At 42.7% G+C, this 19,902-nt stretch overlaps 5 protein-coding genes across 10 annotated transcripts; 3 read left to right on the forward strand and 2 right to left on the reverse strand.

The window, feature by feature from the left end:
• Positions 1-139: 139 nt before the first annotated feature.
• On the forward strand, positions 140-1,258 carry cce-3 (carboxyl/cholinesterase 3). Its single transcript, XM_013307028.1, has 4 exons — positions 140-214; positions 352-513; positions 610-1,200; positions 1,247-1,258. The coding sequence occupies exons 1-4, from the start codon at positions 140-142 to the stop codon at positions 1,256-1,258; spliced, it is 840 nt and encodes a 279-aa protein (XP_013162482.1).
• Positions 1,107-2,335, forward strand: LOC106114157 (uncharacterized). Its single transcript, XM_013307255.1, has 2 exons — positions 1,107-1,871; positions 2,009-2,335. The coding sequence occupies exons 1-2, from the start codon at positions 1,288-1,290 to the stop codon at positions 2,262-2,264; spliced, it is 840 nt and encodes a 279-aa protein (XP_013162709.1). The 5' UTR covers positions 1,107-1,287; the 3' UTR covers positions 2,265-2,335.
• A 1,246-nt stretch (positions 2,336-3,581) lies between these two features.
• LOC106114406 (esterase FE4) lies at positions 3,582-8,889 on the reverse strand. 3 transcript variants are annotated; one of them, XM_013307601.1, is made up of 4 exons: positions 8,815-8,889; positions 8,322-8,494; positions 4,746-6,019; positions 3,582-4,273 (listed from the first exon to the last, which is right to left on the reverse strand). In XM_013307601.1, exons 2-4 carry the CDS (start codon positions 8,490-8,492, stop codon positions 4,060-4,062), a joined length of 1,659 nt encoding a protein of 552 aa, XP_013163055.1. In that variant the 5' UTR covers positions 8,493-8,494; positions 8,815-8,889; the 3' UTR covers positions 3,582-4,059. The 3 variants fall into 3 exon arrangements, with proteins under 3 accessions (XP_013163055.1, XP_013163054.1, XP_013163053.1); XM_013307600.1 differs by having other exon boundaries at positions 8,755-8,889; XM_013307599.1 differs by lacking the exon at positions 8,815-8,889 and having other exon boundaries at positions 8,322-8,748.
• A 1,723-nt stretch (positions 8,890-10,612) lies between these two features.
• On the reverse strand, positions 10,613-16,245 carry LOC106114336 (cholinesterase 2). Of its 4 annotated transcripts, none has more exons than XM_013307494.1 (4): positions 16,165-16,245; positions 13,598-13,819; positions 12,145-13,421; positions 10,613-11,884 (listed from the first exon to the last, which is right to left on the reverse strand). In XM_013307494.1, exons 2-4 carry the CDS (start codon positions 13,766-13,768, stop codon positions 11,713-11,715), a joined length of 1,620 nt encoding a protein of 539 aa, XP_013162948.1. In that variant the 5' UTR covers positions 13,769-13,819; positions 16,165-16,245; the 3' UTR covers positions 10,613-11,712. The 4 variants fall into 4 exon arrangements, with proteins under 4 accessions (XP_013162948.1, XP_013162949.1, XP_013162950.1 ...); XM_013307495.1 differs by having other exon boundaries at positions 16,136-16,208; XM_013307496.1 differs by lacking the exon at positions 16,165-16,245 and adding an exon at positions 16,025-16,080.
• Positions 16,246-16,688: 443 nt separating this feature from the next.
• On the forward strand, positions 16,689-19,055 carry LOC106114335 (esterase FE4-like). Its single transcript, XM_013307492.1, has 3 exons — positions 16,689-16,882; positions 16,975-18,257; positions 18,328-19,055. The coding sequence occupies exons 1-3, from the start codon at positions 16,706-16,708 to the stop codon at positions 18,524-18,526; spliced, it is 1,659 nt and encodes a 552-aa protein (XP_013162946.1). The 5' UTR covers positions 16,689-16,705; the 3' UTR covers positions 18,527-19,055.
• Positions 19,056-19,902: the final 847 nt, after the last annotated feature.

Genomic DNA, 19,902 nt, shown 5'->3' on the forward strand with positions numbered 1-19,902 from the left:
TGGGGGATATAAACAAAACAAACTTATTGCAGGTCCACGGTAAATTATTTTCGATTCCATACGAGTAAGTGATGTGAAAAAGTATTTAATCCGAACTGTATTAGGTACATGGTATTTGTCACAGAGTTTGTTTGTGTGAATGGACTTGGCGGAGTGGTGGCAGTTGAGCAAGGCGGTTGTGCAAGAGGCGGAGAGTCGAGACGAGGCGTACAGGGTCAGTACCCACGCAGAGCTACAACCGACGTCTTGCGGAAATTCATTTCTCCAATATTCAATTAAATCTTCATCTATAAAAGAAATCAATCACTTGTTTCTACTTAAGACGTTGGTACGATGGTGCGCATGTGCAAGTTAATACTGTGCTGGGTGTGGGTATGGGCTTGTGCGGCGCGGGGCGGGGCGGCGCGCACGCCGGTGCTGAACACGCCGCAGGGCCGGCTGCGCGGTGTGCTCGGGCCCGCCGGCCAGCGCCGCTACTACGGCATACCCTACGCCACGGCCGGCAGATTTCAGGTCGATTCAACACATGTGACACTTCTATTTATATATTTACTTTCATCGACTTCGTAGAATTGAAATGCAATTGTTGAGTCTTATTTTAATTAACAGGCTCCAAGAGTGGCGCCGCCATGGAGCGGTGTGCTGGAGGCGGTAGATCGCTTCCGCAGTTGTCCTCAGATGCTCTTCTCCGCGGTGGTGGGCACGGAAGAGTGCCTAGTGCTGGACGTGCACGCGCCGTCGGGGGCACGCCCGGCACGTAGCCTGCCAGTCATGGTATTCATCCACGGTGGCGCCTACTACTATGGCACGCGGGCGCACTACGACCCAGAGTATTTGGTAGCCAAGGACGTGATCGTCGTCGTGATAAACTACAGGCTGAATGTACTCGGTTTTCTCTGCGCGAATGGGGTTTCCAACCTCGGGTTACGGGACCAGGTGGCAGCGCTGCGCTGGGTGCGGCAGAACATTGCGGCGTTCGGCGGCGCGCCCAGCGATGTAACGCTATGCGGACAGAGCGCGGGCGCCGCCGCCGCTACCATGCACTTGGTGTCGCGCGCCAGCCGCGGCCTGTTCCACAAGGTCATCGCAATGAGCGGCTCGCTGCTCGCGCCCTGGGCGTTTAACTTAGATCCTCTCGCGCCTGCCCTCGACGATGCACGGAAACTCGCGCCCGTCAACACCGAGCGAGATATCTACGAAGTTTTCCTGAATTCCCCGATCGACGATCTGATTCGCGCAACCGCAGGCACCTCCGTAGATCCGAAGTACTTTAAATATTCGCCGTGTATGGATTCGAACGCGACAGATCCATTTTTCTTCGGCGCGCCGTACGATTTGCTCAAAAACGGAGAATTCACAAAGGTACCCATGATGATAGGGCACGCCGAGGACGAGGGCGTCCTATTCTTTGGGTTGACGGAGCGAGTTATTTTGAAGAAACTGGATGAGGAGTTCGAGGAGAGGCTTCCGTCCGTGTTCTCGTGGTGTCCGGCGAACAGAAAGGAGATCGCGAGACAACTGCGCTCGCACTACTTCGGCGCGGCGAGCATCAGCGGGGCTGCGGGCCGCGGTCTCGTCGACTTCTACTCGGACTGGATCGTCCGTGGCACGCACCACGCCTTCCTGCGTCTTTTAGCTTCAGTTTCCCACGAGCCCATTTACAACTATATATTCTCGTACCGGGGCAGTAGAAATTTCGCGACGATGTTGGCCGAGTTGCGCGGGGGCGGTGGCTCGGGCGCGGGCGCGACGCACTCGGACGACATCTTCTACATGTTCAAACCGGGCGGGTTGCCGCTGCCCCTCACGCCGAACGACAGGACCTTCATCGACAGGCTAACCCTCCTCATCACAAACTTTATGAGATATGGGTAAGTTTATTTAGGAATATTACTTTGTTTATTGTGTGAGAGTTGGCGGGTTAGACGAAGAATTCTCGTTATAGTTTTCATTGGATGCGAATTTTGTACCTACCAGTAATGACAAGGTGTATTTTTGTATTTGGCAGCGACCCCACCCCGCCGTCTCACCGCTCACCGCTGCTGCCGTTCCTGTGGCCGCGTTGGAATATGTCAATGGGCCTGCAGCTGTCAGGCTCTCCGAAGCCGGTGCGGAGGCGTGCAGGCATGGACGGCGGGCCGTTCTTGCGCGCGCTGTGTACACACGGCCGGCGTGGCCACGTGCCCTGCGATAGCGCCGCGTTTTGTGTTACTAACTCAACCAACAGACGTGTAAACTTGGATTCGGCTGTCGGCCCATCTTAGCTGCACAATCAATCGAAGACGCCAGTACTTTCCAGCGATGTATCTAATTCTATCTCTATGATTAGTTCTAATCCTCACCACCGCTGCCAATCGTAACCGTCAGTACCAAAGTAGGAAATGTCCATCTGTTCACCTGCATTATATGTAACTACAGGGATGATAGATGTCCAGGTACATACTCCTCTTTTGGAAATTCTAACATCTTTTTCGTAAAACAAAATCGTGTCCATGGCATTGACATTGTTATCTGTGTTCGGGTTGTCAAACATAACTGGAACCTGGAAGAGCGAGAAGTGCAAGGGACCGCAATATTTTCGCTTATAATGGTTGGAGGTCGTCCGTCGGTACCGAGCAATTCCTCTCCCTTATTCAGTTCTTATTAATCTAGGTTCGTCTGTATAAGTAATATTCACATATGTTGAATGTAACTGAGTAAATATTCTGTATTTTTCTTTAATTATGTCCGGCCCAAAGCGTGTTGTCGCTCGGCCTGGTTCTTGCCGGCCTCGCAGCGGTGCGCGCGTAAGTATTGAACAGCGCCGTCCCGCCGCAGTTCAACGCCTCGGGTCCGATCCGAGCAGTTTATGAAAAACTAACATTTTCATAAATGGTCGCTCTTCTCAGTTAGTTTACTGTGAAATGAACGAGCTGCTTCAAATAAAGGTTGTTTAATTTTAGAGATAAAGAATCAGCCAATAATGAATTAAAATAGTCCTAAATATACGTAAAAGTCTCGCGTAAATCAATTTGTTCAACACCACCTTAGTTTTTATGTAAGCAGTAATCAAATTACAGGCGAAACAGTTGAATTGTGCGTGCAAGTGCAAGCTTTAACAAAATCTGTAAGCAACAGAAGACGATGTTTGTCTGTGAATACAACGAGTGTATCCTCGGCACGAATGCGCTTAGCTCCTCTCTTATATATTTAAATAAAATGTATTCGTGAAGAGTTGTTTAGGTTGTGTACGTTAATATAGATGTAAGTTTTTTTTATGTAATATGTAGGTAAATGAGTAGAAATCAGATTTTTTTGTAATTTATTTTAAAATCATAGGTTATTCACGAAATGTGTATAAAATCACTTAGATACGGTGCACGATTATGAAGTATATGTGCGTGTTGTCTTGCAAATTACTTTTAAATATACGCGTTAAAATAATTACTATGTACTTACGCATTTTTTGCGAGTGACACCAGCGAGGAAGTATGATATCATCAAAACAACTCACTTATCTCAGTCCATTAACGAATTTTTCATGAATAGATTAATGCCGAAAACATGATTGTTTTCTTAATATAAATAATGAAACAACTTAATGTAATGAAATATTTATTAAATAACACCACGTTAATATAAATAACCACTGTATATAAACTTATTGCACAAAGGACTAGAAACTATCACCTTTACGAAAGTTAATCTATGTAGGTACCTCAGAGTACGTGCTTTGGGTTTCGCTGCAGTATTTCAAAGGGAACAAAAATATATATGTAAACACATGGCACGAGGTCCCATGACAATCACAGAATTGACAGTCATTGAACAAATTATTCAATTTAATTAAATGAAGTAACACTGTAGGTACCATTTGGCAACACTTTATGTAGATAATAAACATAATTTACTCTTGCGACCGTATATATTTTGAACGTACATCTTCGTAGGCTTCGTATACTTTAACATTTTTTCACGGCATTTAAATAGTACGCACGCACAATGAGATGTCTGTCCCAGTAGTGCACAATAGAGCCACGTGTGCAGTGCAGTGCAGTGCAGTGCTCCTCGCGCGTGCAGTTAGGAGAGGGCGGCCGCATCTCGCACGAGGCCGTAGTGGCCGAAGCTCCTGCGACGGTACTTGGCGTACGTGTGGTTCCAGAGGCTCACGACGCGTTCGTCCCACATAGGCGCGGTGCTAAGCGCGCGGTCTATCACCAGCGCGCTGGGGCTTGTCGCGCGCCCCGCACGCCACCTCACCGGCAGCAACTGCGACCTCTGTGGGGTCGGATCACTGAAAACAAAGTACATACACATTAATTAATCATGTAATTATTATAAGTAAATGTCTCGGTTGGAACCATTCTACTCTTAATGAGTGGAATAGAAAGTAAAATCACTACATTTAAATATTTACTATATATTTTTCTATTTGGCGTTAGGACTTGTATGGTATGTATATCCTGGAGAACGGAGCAGCGCAAGCTGTGTTATCTGGCCGCGTTTAGCGCTGGCCTAATTATGAAGCCATTTGACAACGATTTTATCTGCGGTTCATAGTCTGTATAGAATCCATACTACAGATGATACGAGTGGAGTCAATAGTTGCTACACTATTTAAAATAACTTAAGTTTAATTATCACAGTGAAATATATAATTTAAAAATTATTCCAAAACGAAAATGCCATGTCAAGTTGCGATAAATGTGAGTCGTTTTGTTTCACATAAATTGTTGCTACTTGTGAATAGTAAGAGATATACGCACCCGTACTTGGCGAAGTTGGTCCAGAGCGTGACCATGCGCCGGATCATGGACGTCTCCAGGTAGCGCTGCGGCAGGGGGAAGGAGGCCGGCTTGAACATGTAGAAAAGTTCGTCTGCGTGCGAGGCGCCGCGCCGGCCACCGAAGCGCGACACCTGTTTGGGCAAGTTGATGTAGCCGCTGTACTGGAACACGTACAGGTATATGGGAAGCGGCGACGTGCGCAAGTACAGCTCGGCCTCGATCACGGCGGGGAACTTGAAGTACAGATCCGAGTACAGCTCCACTACGCTCATTATCATGTCTTCCTTTTTAGAAGAGAAGTAATAGTTCTGCAACATCTCGGCGGTAGAGTTTCGTGAATCCTCGCCCGGGAACTCGAGGTCCGGGGAGAGGAGCTCGAAGGGGTTCACTTCCTCCACTCTGGTGCCGTAATCTTTTGCTACGAAGTAGATGCCCTCGTTGTCATTGAAGCCGATTATCATGGGGACTTTGGTGTAGTTTCCAGAGGCGATGACGTCGAGCGGGTGCCCCGTCACTGCGGCTTCCACGCCGGGGATTGGCTTTTCTATGCAGGGCGCCAGGAGAGTCTCTGCCGTTATATAATTTTTGTGCTGCGGGTTGCGCACTGCCAGGATCAACTCCTCGGGACTCCTCCGCGAGAGGATATCGTACAGCTCACGGGGGTCTACGGTGGAGTAACCGAATTCTTTAGCAATGTTGCTGGCAGTTTTGATCGGATCCTGCTGCATTCCCCAAGACGCTAGGGACGACCCGCTCTGGAGGATGACTCTGTGGAAGAGGCCTCGGGCGGCGGGCGAGGAGATGAGGTAGGAGCTGGATACAGCGCCGGCGCTCTCCCCGAACAGCGTCACGCTGCCGGGGTCACCGCCGAACGCCCGGATGTTGTCCCTGACCCAACGGAGCGCTGCCACCTGGTCCTTGAGACCGGCGTTGCCCGGCGCCTCCTCTATGCCCAGGCAGAGAAAGCCTTCCACGTTAAGCCTATAGTTAATGCCGACGAAGACTACGCCGTGCTCCACGAAGTAGTCTCCGCCGTAGAGGAAGGCGGTGCCGGCACCCTCGAAGAAGCAGCCGCCGTGGATGTAGACCATAACGGGCAGCGGCGCGAAATGCGGCGCGGCGGGGGTGTACACGTTGAGACGCAGGCAGTCCGCGTCGCCCACCACTACAGAGCCGAGCATCTTCTGCGGGCAGCGCACGTGTTCCTCGATGGCCTCGAAGATGCCCTTCCATTTGAGCGGCGGCAGCGGCGCCTGTGCACCACAATTATATTCTTATTTACATTTGTTCTCCTCAATTATCTATTGACCCGCCAAGCTAAATAAAAGTCCGTGATAGCATATATCTATCTATTATAGTTTTTTCACAATAATAATTTTTTTCTGGAATAACAATTAAATTCATGCGCTAATTCCAACGCTATTTTTCGAGCTCGGTATTAACCCTTATGTAAATAAATGTGTTCATTATCAAGAGAATTTAATGTATTATAGATTATATTTGCCATTAGGAGATATCGTAAAAATAAAAAAAATGCAACAATTCGTAACAGGCAGAGAAGACAATTTTTATTTGTTAGCTTACGTAGGCCAAACTATATGATGTATGAACGAATTGTAGATTTAATTTAAATTTGCGACAATGTCTTTGGTAGCATTTATTAACAAATGCAGTCACAAAAATGTAAATATCCCGAACAGGCCGCGCCTACAACAAATGTCATATTAGAAAATGATCAGGTTGCCAAGTCGTATGAACTGAGATACACAACGAGAATTATGTATTGGTGGGGGACGCCTGTATTGTACCTTTACATTGATACATCCTTACTTGATTCACATTTAGCGTTAGAACATTGGTACCTATAATATTTTCCTTAAAATGTATATACGTATATGTACCTACATAATGTACGTACGTCTATAATTTATTGTATTGTTTATGATATATTGAATGATGAATGTTTTGTACTCGGTACTGATAATAAATTAATTGTTTATTTCAATAAAGTGGTATTTTGTTTTACTAAGCCCAATTGAGTACAGTACAAATGGCATTGCAGTGCGCGGGGAAAGCTACACATTTCAAGACAAACTTAAATTGCAAGTGGATTAGGTAATACCTAGTGTGTCTTAACACACCTTCATATTTCTCCATATCCAAGGTTATTACTAAGTATACCTATATGTGCAAGAACATTCCATCCACTTTAGCCCCGTCGCGATATGAAAAACTGAGTGAAGATAGCGCGCCCTTGTATGTATGTCTGCTGCGGTATGGGTAAGTAAGTAAAGCAGGAGTGCATGCAACAGCCCAGGATTGGTGGTCGGGCGAGCACGCGGCCGGAGGCGGCGGCGCTCCCCTCGCCCCGCTCATCGGGTGAAACGACTTGCAACGGTGCAAGCCATGCTTTTAATTGAGTTGCAATCTTTGCTAGCTACTGCTTAATAAACTTAAATTAATATTAGTCTTGGTTGATTATAAACAGCATTTGATATTTTTGACTATTGTGAATTGCCATGTTTATACCGCGAGGGCGCGCCCGCCACTGTCGACCGAGGCGCTGTTCACATCTATTATTTATCAACATTTATTTATTTACAAAGGTCAACAATTAAATATGATAATTTAATTTCACTAGAAGCTATCTTTTGCGTGAATCAAACATTAATATTTGTTATATACGCTGTGTTTATCTACACAATGAATTCCTTGAATGTCAGCAGTTCTCTTACAATAATATATTGTATAAACATCATAAATAACGACTGTAATTTTTTACTTTTATGTTTTTATCAGCTCGTGCGCAGCAGCGAAATCTACTGTCCGTATGTAACGATTATGTAAAAAATAATGTAGTCAAATAAAATAAAAATAAGAAATTATATTTACACTGTACACAATGGTTACAATAGTTGACTATGTATTATAATTTATTGTCTATGGATTTATTTTGGAAAGTTCTAGTGTTACAAATTATAATTCAGACATGTCTTTTTTTAATAAATCTGTGATTAGAGTTCGAATCTCGTCATTGGACTATTGTTGCAAATTGTAAAATGCTAACACAAGCCTCGAACTTCTAATAATTGGAATGCTGTACAAGGAATATATTATAAAATAACGTTCCCGCAGTATCGCGGCGGCAACAGCAAACATCATCAGTTGCGTCCAGATTTATTGAGATGTGACTTCAGTTGATACTTTTGGGCCACAGATACGGTTAATTAGTATGAGTAATTTAGTAAGTTAATTAGTAAAAACTCTTAAAACAACATTAAGTACATTTTACAAGGCACGTGTAACTGGAACCGGAGTGGTCACAAACGCCGCGAGTGACGGATATCCAGCGCACCGGATTGCACATTCATAGGAATGCTGTCAGAATTAGCGTCTACGAGATTCAATAAAAATAACCTTCAGACCTTTACTTTGTAGTATTGTAGGTATGTCGTGATGGAATATTTTTCTGTGTACTGTTCACGTTTTCGCGTTTTATAATACCTGTTATATACTCTGTTATATACATAGATGATATAAATGAAGATTGCTCGCCTTGAACCTGTTCTCGTCACCGACGTAGCCGTAGGGGATGCCGAAGTAGGTGTAGAAGAGGCCGTCTTCGGAGAGGCGTCCGCGCACCAACCCGCCGCTTGTCTTCACCACGGGAGTAGGCACCCTCACCACATTGGCCACGATCAGAGACAGCAGCACCAACCACTTCATTGCTAAATGTCAAACACCAACACTGACTACTGTTTAACTAATATAAATGAATACCGAATCGGCATAGCTTTAGGTACTATTGATCCATGAATAGTATCTATTTAAATATCTATACAATATTGCGTAGTCATCGAATTAAAATCAAATGACGTTATTTTACCGATTAACCTACGTTAAAACATACACCTCTTACACATACTTAATTTACTGTATTTTAAAATAATTTAATTTTATTAAAATATTTTTTAAGGTTTTAAATTACAGTTTGCTTTGGAATATTCTAAATCACTGTTGGTTTCGTGTACTTGAATAAGCCGCTTACAATGTTAACATTGAAATCTGTACGTAAAGTTTGCGCGTGTTGTATTATAGTGTTTGTAACGGAGCGGGAGAGGGCGCGGGCACAGGTGCGGGTCGCGGCAGACGTGCGTGCGCGCGGGGCGCGGCGCGACGAGTGCGGGCTGCGGGCCAGGGCAGTGCACACGCTGTGGCGGCCCGGCGCTCGCCCACCGCAGCTCGAGAGGTCAGTCTACGTGAGGTTATCTGTGTTAAGGGCGCCTGCAGCATGCAGTCTTCTTGCACAATTTCATTCCTTAAACAAAATTTTTGTTTGTATTTGCAACAGCCGCAGGCGCGCTTCTCGAAATGGGATATGGGATGAGACTGCATTGGCCATATACACTTATTACTTAGTTGCATTTTCCACTTAGTGGTGGGTGGAAAAGTTGTAATTCATTGCTTTACGAACTGAAAGGTTTTCAATGCAACAAGTTTTTTTCTCAATTTGTATTGTTTGTGATGCAGCAGTTGTATTAGCAGTGCGCGGTGTTTAGTCGTTGGGTGTCGATGTCGCAAACGCAGCGAAGGCTCAGACTCAGGCTGTTCTTGCATAACGCTGCCAAAGTCAAGATCGCGCACAGCTCCGCTCCACCGACAAACACCTTCAAAATGCTCAACATTTGCTAATCATTAAACAAAACACGCGCGAAACTTTGACTCGCTACTTATTTATGAATATTTTTATCATTTGTTTTTTCGTGTTGTTTTTCTTTTTACTTTGACGACTCATCTCTACTTCATACACACGTGAGCTACCTTCCAGTGAAATCCTTCCCACATAATCGGGTCATGTTTGCGAAATATGATATATTTTCTATGTTACATACAGACACTTCTATTTTATTATAATAATTAAATAGATTGAGACATATCTTCATTTTTTGACAATAAGAGTGTAACTGATGAGCAGTAGACTCAAAACTCAAAATATTTAACAGTGGTGGCTCGTCCGGTGAAATACCACGACCACACAGAAGACAGGCGTGAAGTGGAAGCAATTCCGCGTTTCGTCTGATGAGTGTGCGTCCCGGAGGCCTAATTTAGTCCTCTTTCCCTTCCCACCCTTTTTCTTATAAGGAAAGGATGGGAAGTGGAAGTGGCTTTCCGGATGAGAGAATGCATGGGAAGGGAAGATATGTTCTTTCTGTGCATCCTCTCCTTCGTCGATTAAAGGTAGGCAACGCATATGCAATTGCGTATGTCTATGGGCAACGGTCACTTCGCTATTTCAGCGATTTCAGGTACCCACTCGCTCTTTTGCCACCTTATGATATAAAAAAAATATATATTGTGGATATTTTGTATTTGTTATATGACTGAGTTGAGAGTCCTATACATTTTCATTTTCATATTACTAAAGATGAACATTATAATAAGAGTAACCTTATAAGGTGAAAAGGTGAGGTACATCAGGAAAGATTTATATTGAGATGTTAGATCTGGCATTAATTGCTTCCAGTCAGTCACGCAATCTGCCTGTCTACGATAATATTCTGAATTGATACGTCGTTGTTCTAATGTTGCCAAAAAGTTGGTCATTTTGTAGACATTTAGAGAAAATGATGTTTGTGTATCGGGTGTGGTGCGGTGGCCTTGTAGTATTATTGACCTTCAGCAGTGTTGCTCAACGTCGGGCCGCAGCCGCAGCGGCAGCTCTAACCTTGGCACATTCGAGCCGATCTTGAGCCTCTCCAAACTATGTTTTATTTCTTCAATAATTTTAATTCTAAATTCAAAGACTATTTTAGTGTTTTGTTTATTAACATTCAAAATAGGCAAATACATAATATTCCATTTGTTTCATACATATTAAATGGACAAAGTATAAAATATTTTGGGGACAGTAACAGCAATAGGTGCATTAGGTAAGAGCGGAGGGCAGCACATCCGCCGCCGCCGCACCGCGACCTTGCTATACATATGTAAGAGTATGTACGAGTACGTCCGATTGTACTTTCATTATACTTTGCTAAATATTTTATGTAAACGTTTCTTAGCCATTTCACTTAGTCTAAGTACTTTATTAAGAAAGTTTTTCTATATTATTTAACAACAGTTTTGTATGTATTTTATGTATTTGGATTGGTAATTAACGTAATCGCCATGTAACTATCGTGAATTCACATAATACTGTAGTCGAGAAGTAATTCATTGCTCGTTCGTTGTATGAGAGCTATTACTATAAAGCAAAGTTTGGAAAACGTTTTCCTCGGGATTGTTTTAATTTTTTTTTGATGTCTAGATAGCGATTTTCAGTAAACACAGTGGATAGCACTTGCATCAAGTAAAATAATAATTTTCAAATTCAAATAATAATAGTCAAAACAAAAAAACAACTATAAACACAACTTTTTTGTACAGACTTTCTCGTAAAAATATAAATGGCCTAAACCTATCATAATTTTTTTATGTATAAGTATACGTATCAGCACTGAATGTGATTAGTGCTATTCTTCTACAATTATTTCCAAAAACTTTAGTAAGTTCTTCTTTTATAATTCAATTTTAATGATCGAATAAAATTTCTATGTAACTAAAATTTTCCTTAAGAATTAGAGGCGCGTGTACAGCGCCTGTGAAAGAATCTGAGCAAAATAAACAGTATACACACAAATGTTTAAATTTCAAGCAAAGTTTCTATTAACTAATTAGGCAAGTTCATTCAAAAAAAATGTGTTACGTCAAACCCCCGCAGTCCTTAGGCTGCAGACAAACAACCGCCGCTTCCGCCACCGCACGTCACGTCGCGACGCTAATCCCAGCGCTCATTTTTAACGTGCAATTTTACATTCGAAACGATGCGAAGTCTACCGCCTAAATATATCTTTCCTTAATCTCATTAGTACACTATGATAAGGTCTTTTCAAATTAGGCAAAGTTATTAACCTTTTCTTCTATATTTAGAGTACGTTTCATTCCAAAACAATAAAGCAGGTCCGCTCCACAAGGGCGCCGTGCTGAACTGACTGTCTATAACGAAAACGCGAGGATTATTCCTTTCCGTCGGAGGCCATTTTACGGGCAGTAATTGGGTAACGGCCGGCGTAGGATCCCTGAAACGTAGATGTATTAAGTTAATTAGAAACATGACAGCGCACGAGAAGTCTGGATAATAACAAAGAAAAGCGCAAGAGAAAATATATATAATAGTAACGTATAATTTAATCCGGTATTCGGACTATTGTGTTTATTATTTGCAAAGGATGTTTGTCTCATTAGAAGTGTTGTTTGCATGAATATTTGTTTCACTAATTTATTAATATAAAGCTAACTCTTTTTCCCTCCATATATTTAAAAAAGAAATGATACTTGCCCGTATTTGGCGAAATTAGTCCACATTGTAGTCATCTTGTCCACCATGTCCAGTTCGAGGAAGGACTGAAACAATTTTGCTTTGAGTTTGAACAAGTAGAAGAGTTCGTCAGCGTGTGTAGCGCCCGGCGCGCCCGCGAACCCGTAAAGTTGCTTGACGACGTTCATCCAGCCGGAGAAGCTGAACTGGTACGCGTATAGCGGCCGCTCGGAGCTCCGCAGCATCAGATCCACTGTCGCCGCCACAGAGTACGTTATACCCGAGTCTCCCGCGTAACGAGAAAACTTTACTAAATTATTCTTTGAAATTTTCTCGTAATTCATATAAAGTTTATTGAATGTGTCGGCGACGCTTTTCTTTTCTCCCATCGTGGGGAAACTAAGATCTCTCGGCAGAGAATCGATGAAATTAATATTTGAAATTGTTGTGTCGTTTTCTTTACCCACGAACATGTATCCTTCGGCGTTGTTAAATCCGACGATAACCGGCAACTTGGTGTACTTTCCTAGACTGAGTAAGTTGTATGGTGTATCATTAAGAAATTGATCATTTCCTTCAATTCTCTTCTCAGCGCACGGCACGAAGATGTTCTCGGATAGCACGACGTCGCCGCGAGCTCTCGGTACGCGAGCGCTGAGCAATTTTTCTGCAGATGTGTTGACGAAAATATTATAAAGTTCGTAGGGGTCGCTAGTGTTATAACCAAGTTGTGCGGCGAGCGCGCTGGCGGTGCTCACGGGTTCGAACTGGAAGCTCCACGGGGACATCGCGGAGCCGCTCTGCATTATGGCTCTGTGGAACAACCCCGCAGACATCGGGGAAAGGAGGTGGTACACAACAGAGGCTGAGCCGGCGCTCTCGCCGAACAACGTTATCGAATTTGGATCTCCGCCAAACGCTTCGATATTTGTCTTTACCCACTTCAAAGCCTCCAGCTGGTCCTTAAGGCCGGCGTTGCCCGGAGCTTCTTGGATGCCTAGACACAGAAATCCCATTACTTCTAGTCTATAGTTTAAAGTGACAAGGATAACTTCGTGTTTAACTAAGTACTCTGGTCCGTATATGAACGGAGAGCCGGAGCCGTCGCGGAAGCCGCCGCCGTGGATGTACACCATCACGGGCAGTATACGACCTCTGTTTATCGGCGTGTAGACGTTTAGAGTGAGACAATTATCCTCCGTGCCGAGAACAGTGGTGGCTGTGAATCTTTGGATGCACCTGATGTGCTCGTCCTGCGCCTCGAGCACGCCGCTCCAGCCGGTCACCGGTTTCGGCGCCTGAAAACATTAACATACATTCACTTAATTACTCGACCTTTGATCCTTTGATATTGGGTACGATTATGCCTAATCTATGGAGACCACTGCTGATACTGCTGAACTTGAGTTTTCAATATAAAGGGTAAAATGAGTGAAATTTATGAAAACACGACATCCATGCATTATATTCGTACCTGAAATCTACCGGCAGTGGCGTAGGGGATGCCAAGGTATGCGGCGTGCGAGCCATCGGGGGAGAGTGAGCCGCGCAGCAGGCCGCCGCTTACACGCACTGCCGGCGTGCGCTGCGGCAGCAGACGCGCCGCCCACAGCGACCACAGCGCCACCCACTGCTGGGCGCGCATCTTGTGCTGCCCACACCGCTGCTGCTTGCTACTGCTGCTGCCTACTGACTGCTGCAAATTGAATAAATAAAAGCTGTAAAATCCTTAGTTATTATAAGACCCATATGTTGGTTTCCCCCACTGGTGTTCCCACTATATAGACGTTTTTATGTATCGCGTTTATTTTGCTTAGCCCTTTGCAACCGACTAAGTATTATCTCAACATGAATTTAATTTGGATTATATTATACACATCAACGTCTGTGATGTGATCAAAATATTAGGAAGATATCTATCTAGACTAACTTAAATTGGTTTGAGTTTCAAATATTACTTAGTTCTAACTTAAATTGGCTGAGTTGCTAAGTGTGCTTAACTAAGAGGATTCCCAGTATCGTTTTGCATTGTCAATACATAGGTATGTATGTATGTATGTAGTGAATATCGCTGAAGAAACACACATAGACATGTTGACATGTCACACGAGAGTTAACCAGGGAGTTTGTGAAAGTCGACAGACAAAAATCTTCAAGATTCATGTTACGATATCACTTATGTCGGTTCTTTTGATATGTTAACTGACTGCAACATGAAGAATTTGTATATTAAATACATGATTGATATCTACTTTTACTTTTTTGGTTCAGACACTATTAAAAAACCCAAAACCTATATTTAAATTGTTTTTCCTTACATTTTTTGTTTTCCATTTGGTGTCGCTTAAATATTTTAAAGTGTATAATGTTATGTAGGAAAGTAAGAAATAACCTTGTATATGTGGTGTGCGGAGACAGCGCTTTGATAATGGTACACCTCGTATTATATTAACTACAATTATAAAAATAATAACTTACTTTGAATCATGATTCCAACCATTGCACTTCACTTTAACAATCTTTTATTAAATAAATAAAATACTTAGGTATGCTTTCTTAGGCTTTTGCATTACTTATTCACCTTAAAAATGATTTCACATTCGAAAATAAAGGAAAAAGTAAAGAAAAGTTAAATTAAACAATTTTATAAATAACTAAAAATGATACCAAAATAATATTTATTTAAAACAATTTAACTTTATAAAAGAAAACAAGGAAATAAAGAGACGTGTGTTGTGTTTCACTGCAGCGGCGGCACAACAACACGGACGCTCACTTACAATTTAACTTATTCGCATTTTAAACTTGTTCTTATACTCACTTTGACCTTATTGCTTAAGAAATAAGGTATATTTTTGTGATGACTTAATACCAACAAGTGATTAATTAATTTTGTATAAATATATGTCAGTCACTACGATTACTGTTAATACGTATTCTATGTGTAATCGTGTATCTGTTGGTTATTACCATTGCAAAAACTAATCTTTTGTAGTTGGAATAAGGTGTAATTTAGGTTGTTCCGTCAGTGGTAAGGTGAAAAAGAAAGTTTTTTTGTCTAGGATTTAGGTAAAATGAAAATTGTTGCAAGTGATTTTTGTCCTTGCAAGTAAACATATGTATATACTTAAGGCCAGAACATTTTTGTACTGTCGACTGACTACAGAACGACAGACATTTGCGTTTCACACATTTTTTATCTTTCTGGGAAATCCGCGGCCATCATTATAAGATAGAAATCTTCGCCTCGCTGCCACCACTTCCTCCTTCATACAACGAATATTTTATAGCAATTTTTATATAATATATTATAGTTAGGCCAATAAATGTCCTAATTTCGAACATTTGATGCAACAAAGTTAGTTATTAAAACTAGTATAAACTGAAACAGTAAAGAACAGAAAAAATCTAAAAAGCCGTGTGTCACTTAGAAAATCTTACTTATTACAACTATTATAAATGCGAATGTTTAGATTCATAGAAGGATGGATGGATGGATGGATGGATGAATGTTTGTTTGTTTGAAGGTATCTCGAAATTTAGCATAGACGTAGAACATAATCTGGAAGAACACATAGGCTACGTATTAGGTTTTTTTTTAATTCAGCGCGGACGGAGTGGGACAGTTATTAATAGGATAAAAATTGGTATTACGTATTATGTCATATTCTTTAAAATTACTTTTAAAGTTGTCAAATTAAGTAATCCTCGAAACTTAATTGTATTAGGTATTTTATTTTACAATAGCGGCGATTGCTCATAAAAAATGTGATAGATTTATTATGTGACTGTTATTTGTATGTTCTGCATGCATTGTTTTAAAAATATTAAGTAAGTTCCTTGTATCTTTTTGTTTTATTAATGGTATTAATAACTCATGTGCTTTTTATACGGAACTAACATTTTTTGTTATCACACGATGACCTCAGCCCGCCGCCTTCACCAGCTCTGTGCTGTGCACACACAACACAATCACGCACAACATTACATATTACATATATGAGGTACTCACATTAATTACAGTCAACGTTTGATACCTACATATGTAGCGTGCCCTTACAACTTTACAACATCAAGGATGTGTCAAAGTTTACTTGTCATAAATGTTTTATAGTGGCCGGGCAAAGTCCAGTCGTCATGGAGTTCAAAGTCCAAAATTTCGTAATCGATATACAAATCAAAAAGTGATTTATCATCAAGACTTGTTATCAGCGGCCGGCGCGGCCCTCGCGCTCTAGCGCACTCGTGCCAGAGCGCGGACGCGGAAAGGCACACACTGTGTGAGCACTGCAAATTGAATTCAAGACATTTAAATAAACGCTTCACGTAATGACCATGTGATACGTAAAACGTACAATTTATATTTATTTTTCACTTGTTTTAGTGTGAATATTATGAAGAGTGCGTGTCATTTGTGTCATGAAATTAAATATATTTCGTGCGCTTATATCGTGACAAGACATTTATCGTGAGTAGTGCGTGCAGTGTGCGGGGTGCGGGTCTGCGGTGTGCGACGTGCGGTGTTCAGCGTGCGGTGTGCGGCTTCCGGTGGTAGAAGCGGCCGGCAGGCAGGTGAGGGGCAATGAGGCGGCAGTGGTTGGTGCTGTGGTCGCTGTGGGCAGCGCGTCTTGTGCCGCAGCACACGCCCGAGGTGAAGGTGAGCGGCGGCCTGCTGCGGGGTGTCGTGGCGCCGGACGGCTCGCACCGACAGTATCTCTCCATACCCTATGCCACCGTCGGCCCACATAATAGATTTCAGGTGACTAACAAATTCTTTGTGTTTTCTTGAAAACCTAACTTAAATTAACTTCAAATGACTTGACTACGACGGTATACTTCGCTCCCTTGCAGGCCGCCGATCCTGAGCCGACGTGGAATGGAGTTTTCGATGCAGTAAACGAGAACGTGCGATGTCCACAGCGGAAAGGCAAATCATTTGTGACCGGGCAAGAAAACTGCCTCACGCTTAACGTGTTCACTCCGCTGGAGGCGGGTCAGGCAGGGGAGTCGCTGCCTGTAATGGTGTTCATCCACGGCGGCGGCTTCTACGACGGCTCCAGTTCCAGGCACGTGTACGGTCCGCAGTATCTCGTCACCAAGGGAGTTATACTTGTCACTATCAACTACAGATTGAACCTGCAGGGCTTCGCGTGCCTAAGGATTAAGGAAGCCCCGGGCAATGCGGGTTTGAAGGATCAAGTGGCGGCCTTGAAGTGGATACAAAGAAATATCGGAGCGTTCGGCGGTGACGCGGACAACGTGACAATATTCGGCGAAAGCGCAGGCGCGTCGTCCGTGTCCTACCATGTGGTGTCACCCATGTCCGCGGGCCTCTTCCATAAGGCCATCCTGCAGAGCGGCTCCTCGCTGGCGCCGTGGGCCATACAATACCGCCCCATCTATACGGCTAGCCTAATGGCCAAAGTGATGGGCTACAAGACAGAAGATCCTCGAGAAATTTATGATATATTTCACAATAAATCAGACGCGGAACTCATAGTCACCAGAGTACCGCGCCTGGAAGGAAACGTAATTCTCTCTGAATGTCTGTACGTGCCTTGCGTCGAAGACAGGATAGAGGGCGTTGAGCCTTTCCTGATAGAGTACCCGTACGACATGTACAGGAGGGGCCATTACAATAAAGTGCCGATGATCATCGGCTTTAACTCCGAGGAGGGGTACTTGTTTGCGGGTATGGAAAACGATACGACGATACCGAAGATAAAAATCGAGAAATCATTCCCCAAAGACCTGACGTTCCCCACGGAGGAGGAGAGGAGACGGGTGGCGGAGCACTTACATAGAATGTACTTCGGAGACGAGGGAATATCTCAGGAGACTTTGCTGCAACTTGCAAAGTTCCAGGGCGAGGCTTATTTCGTTAACGCGGTTATTGAGGAAACTGAGTATTTACTAGAGACGAACGACAAGCCGGTTTACAGTTACATATTCGGGTACGGTGGGAACCGAAATTTGGCGAAGATTTTTTCTGGGGAACCATACCGGAGCGCGCCGGGCGCGTCTCATGCCGACGACCTGTTCTATTTGTTTAGTCAAGGCGTGCTACCCGCGCTGTTTGAGAACAAAATGATCGATACTATGACGACGTTGTGGACTAACTTCGCCAAGTTTGGGTGAGCAAATAATTTGACGAATTGTTTTTTACTGAGCCAAGTCCCTTTATGAATGAGTGTTTTGTTGCAGAGAGCCGACGCCGATGCCACTGCCGGCGGGCGCGGGCAGCACGGAGGAGCTGCGCTGGTCGGCGGCCGACGGCTCAGAGCCCCGGGCGCTGCTCATTTCCGAGGAACTCCGCATGACGCCGCTGCGCTACACGGAAACACTCAAGTTCTGGAAAACTGTTTATAGCAAATATAGAAGAAAAAAACCTTTAAACGCTTAGTTAAATCTCTTTTAATTGTAGTAATTTAATAAACTAAACGATAGCTGCAGCAACTACCGGTATATAGGATAAATGTGTTTTTATACTTGATGTTTCATTGATAGAATTAATAAGTGTATTCATTTGTTTCTGTGATTTTGCGCTGCTTCTGTATGTAATTATTTAACTTAAATCCTTTTAATCTTATTAAGTCTGCTTTAAGTATAATATATACGGTTTTACAATGTTGCAAAAAGTTAGGTAATTTTATTTAGGAAGTTTTTGTTGGCTGTGCTTTTGCAGATTTATTTGTTTTTGTATTGAGTTTTGAATAGTTATGTATTTGTATATTATATACTTATGTCTCATATTGTTTTGTAAATCCACAAACTAACCTAACTTCAATCTGAGGTTGCTTAGCGCTAGAGGGCTGGGGAGAGTTGGTGACAGTTTTTTTTTAATTTTAAAAACATCTGTTTAGAAAGTCACTTTCATGACTTCATGTTTTAACTTTGATCCGACTGAGCAAGTCATCAGAAAAAATAAAAGAAACGCAAAAATTATTATATATTATTGTTGTTTCCTTTTGTAATAAATATTTTGTAAATATGTTGAACGATTGTATACATTTCATTATTTTTCCAAGCGATTTTTTTAACAATACCTTAAAAAAATTACAGAAGCTACAAATATGTGTTATCGCGTCTAAGTTATGCTTAAACCAAATGTTCTCAATAGACATAACACATGAACACTCTTACGTGTGAAAATGACAACATATTTTGAGGAAAAAAGTTTATCAGAAAGTAAGCTACGGCCCAAATACAAAGTGTTTTTTCTGTGAGGGATTAAATCGGTCCAAGGAAGCCGATATTGGCCTTAAACCGTTCCTCTAAAATCGTTCCATTCATTCGGGAACCAAATTTCCGGTATTTGCCGAAACTAAGCCGCTTACCGACCTCTCCTTATTAACTCTCCGGGTGAATGGGAGCGGCGACCGAGTGAACGAAAGCGGCTGAATGAATGGTCGCTAATCTTGCACCCCGCCGCTCCCCGCCGCTCCCCGCCATCACCCGCCGGACGATCGGTTTCTGGGCTAAGCTGTCCGGTAAATAGTGATTGTTTCGTGGGTACGTTATTAACTATCAGGATATTGTTTTCATTATTATTGAAAGAAATATCCCAGCGATAAAATATCTACATGTGAGGATAGTAATAGCCTATATAACTAAATACATAAAATTAATACATCTAACTTCTACAGTTTTGTACTTATTATTTTAAACATTACGTTGCTGAGAGCACAATAGTAGCGAGGACACAAACAGTAGTCGATATTTAAACGCAATGTAAATACATAGTTACTTCTTGTTTTATAAAATCTATGTAAGTACTTG

The sequence above is a fragment of the Papilio xuthus genome, unplaced genomic scaffold (genome assembly GCF_000836235.2).
Source record: "Papilio xuthus unplaced genomic scaffold, Pxut_1.1 DF828142.1, whole genome shotgun sequence".
NCBI classification, from domain to species: Eukaryota; Metazoa; Arthropoda; class Insecta; order Lepidoptera; family Papilionidae; genus Papilio; species Papilio xuthus.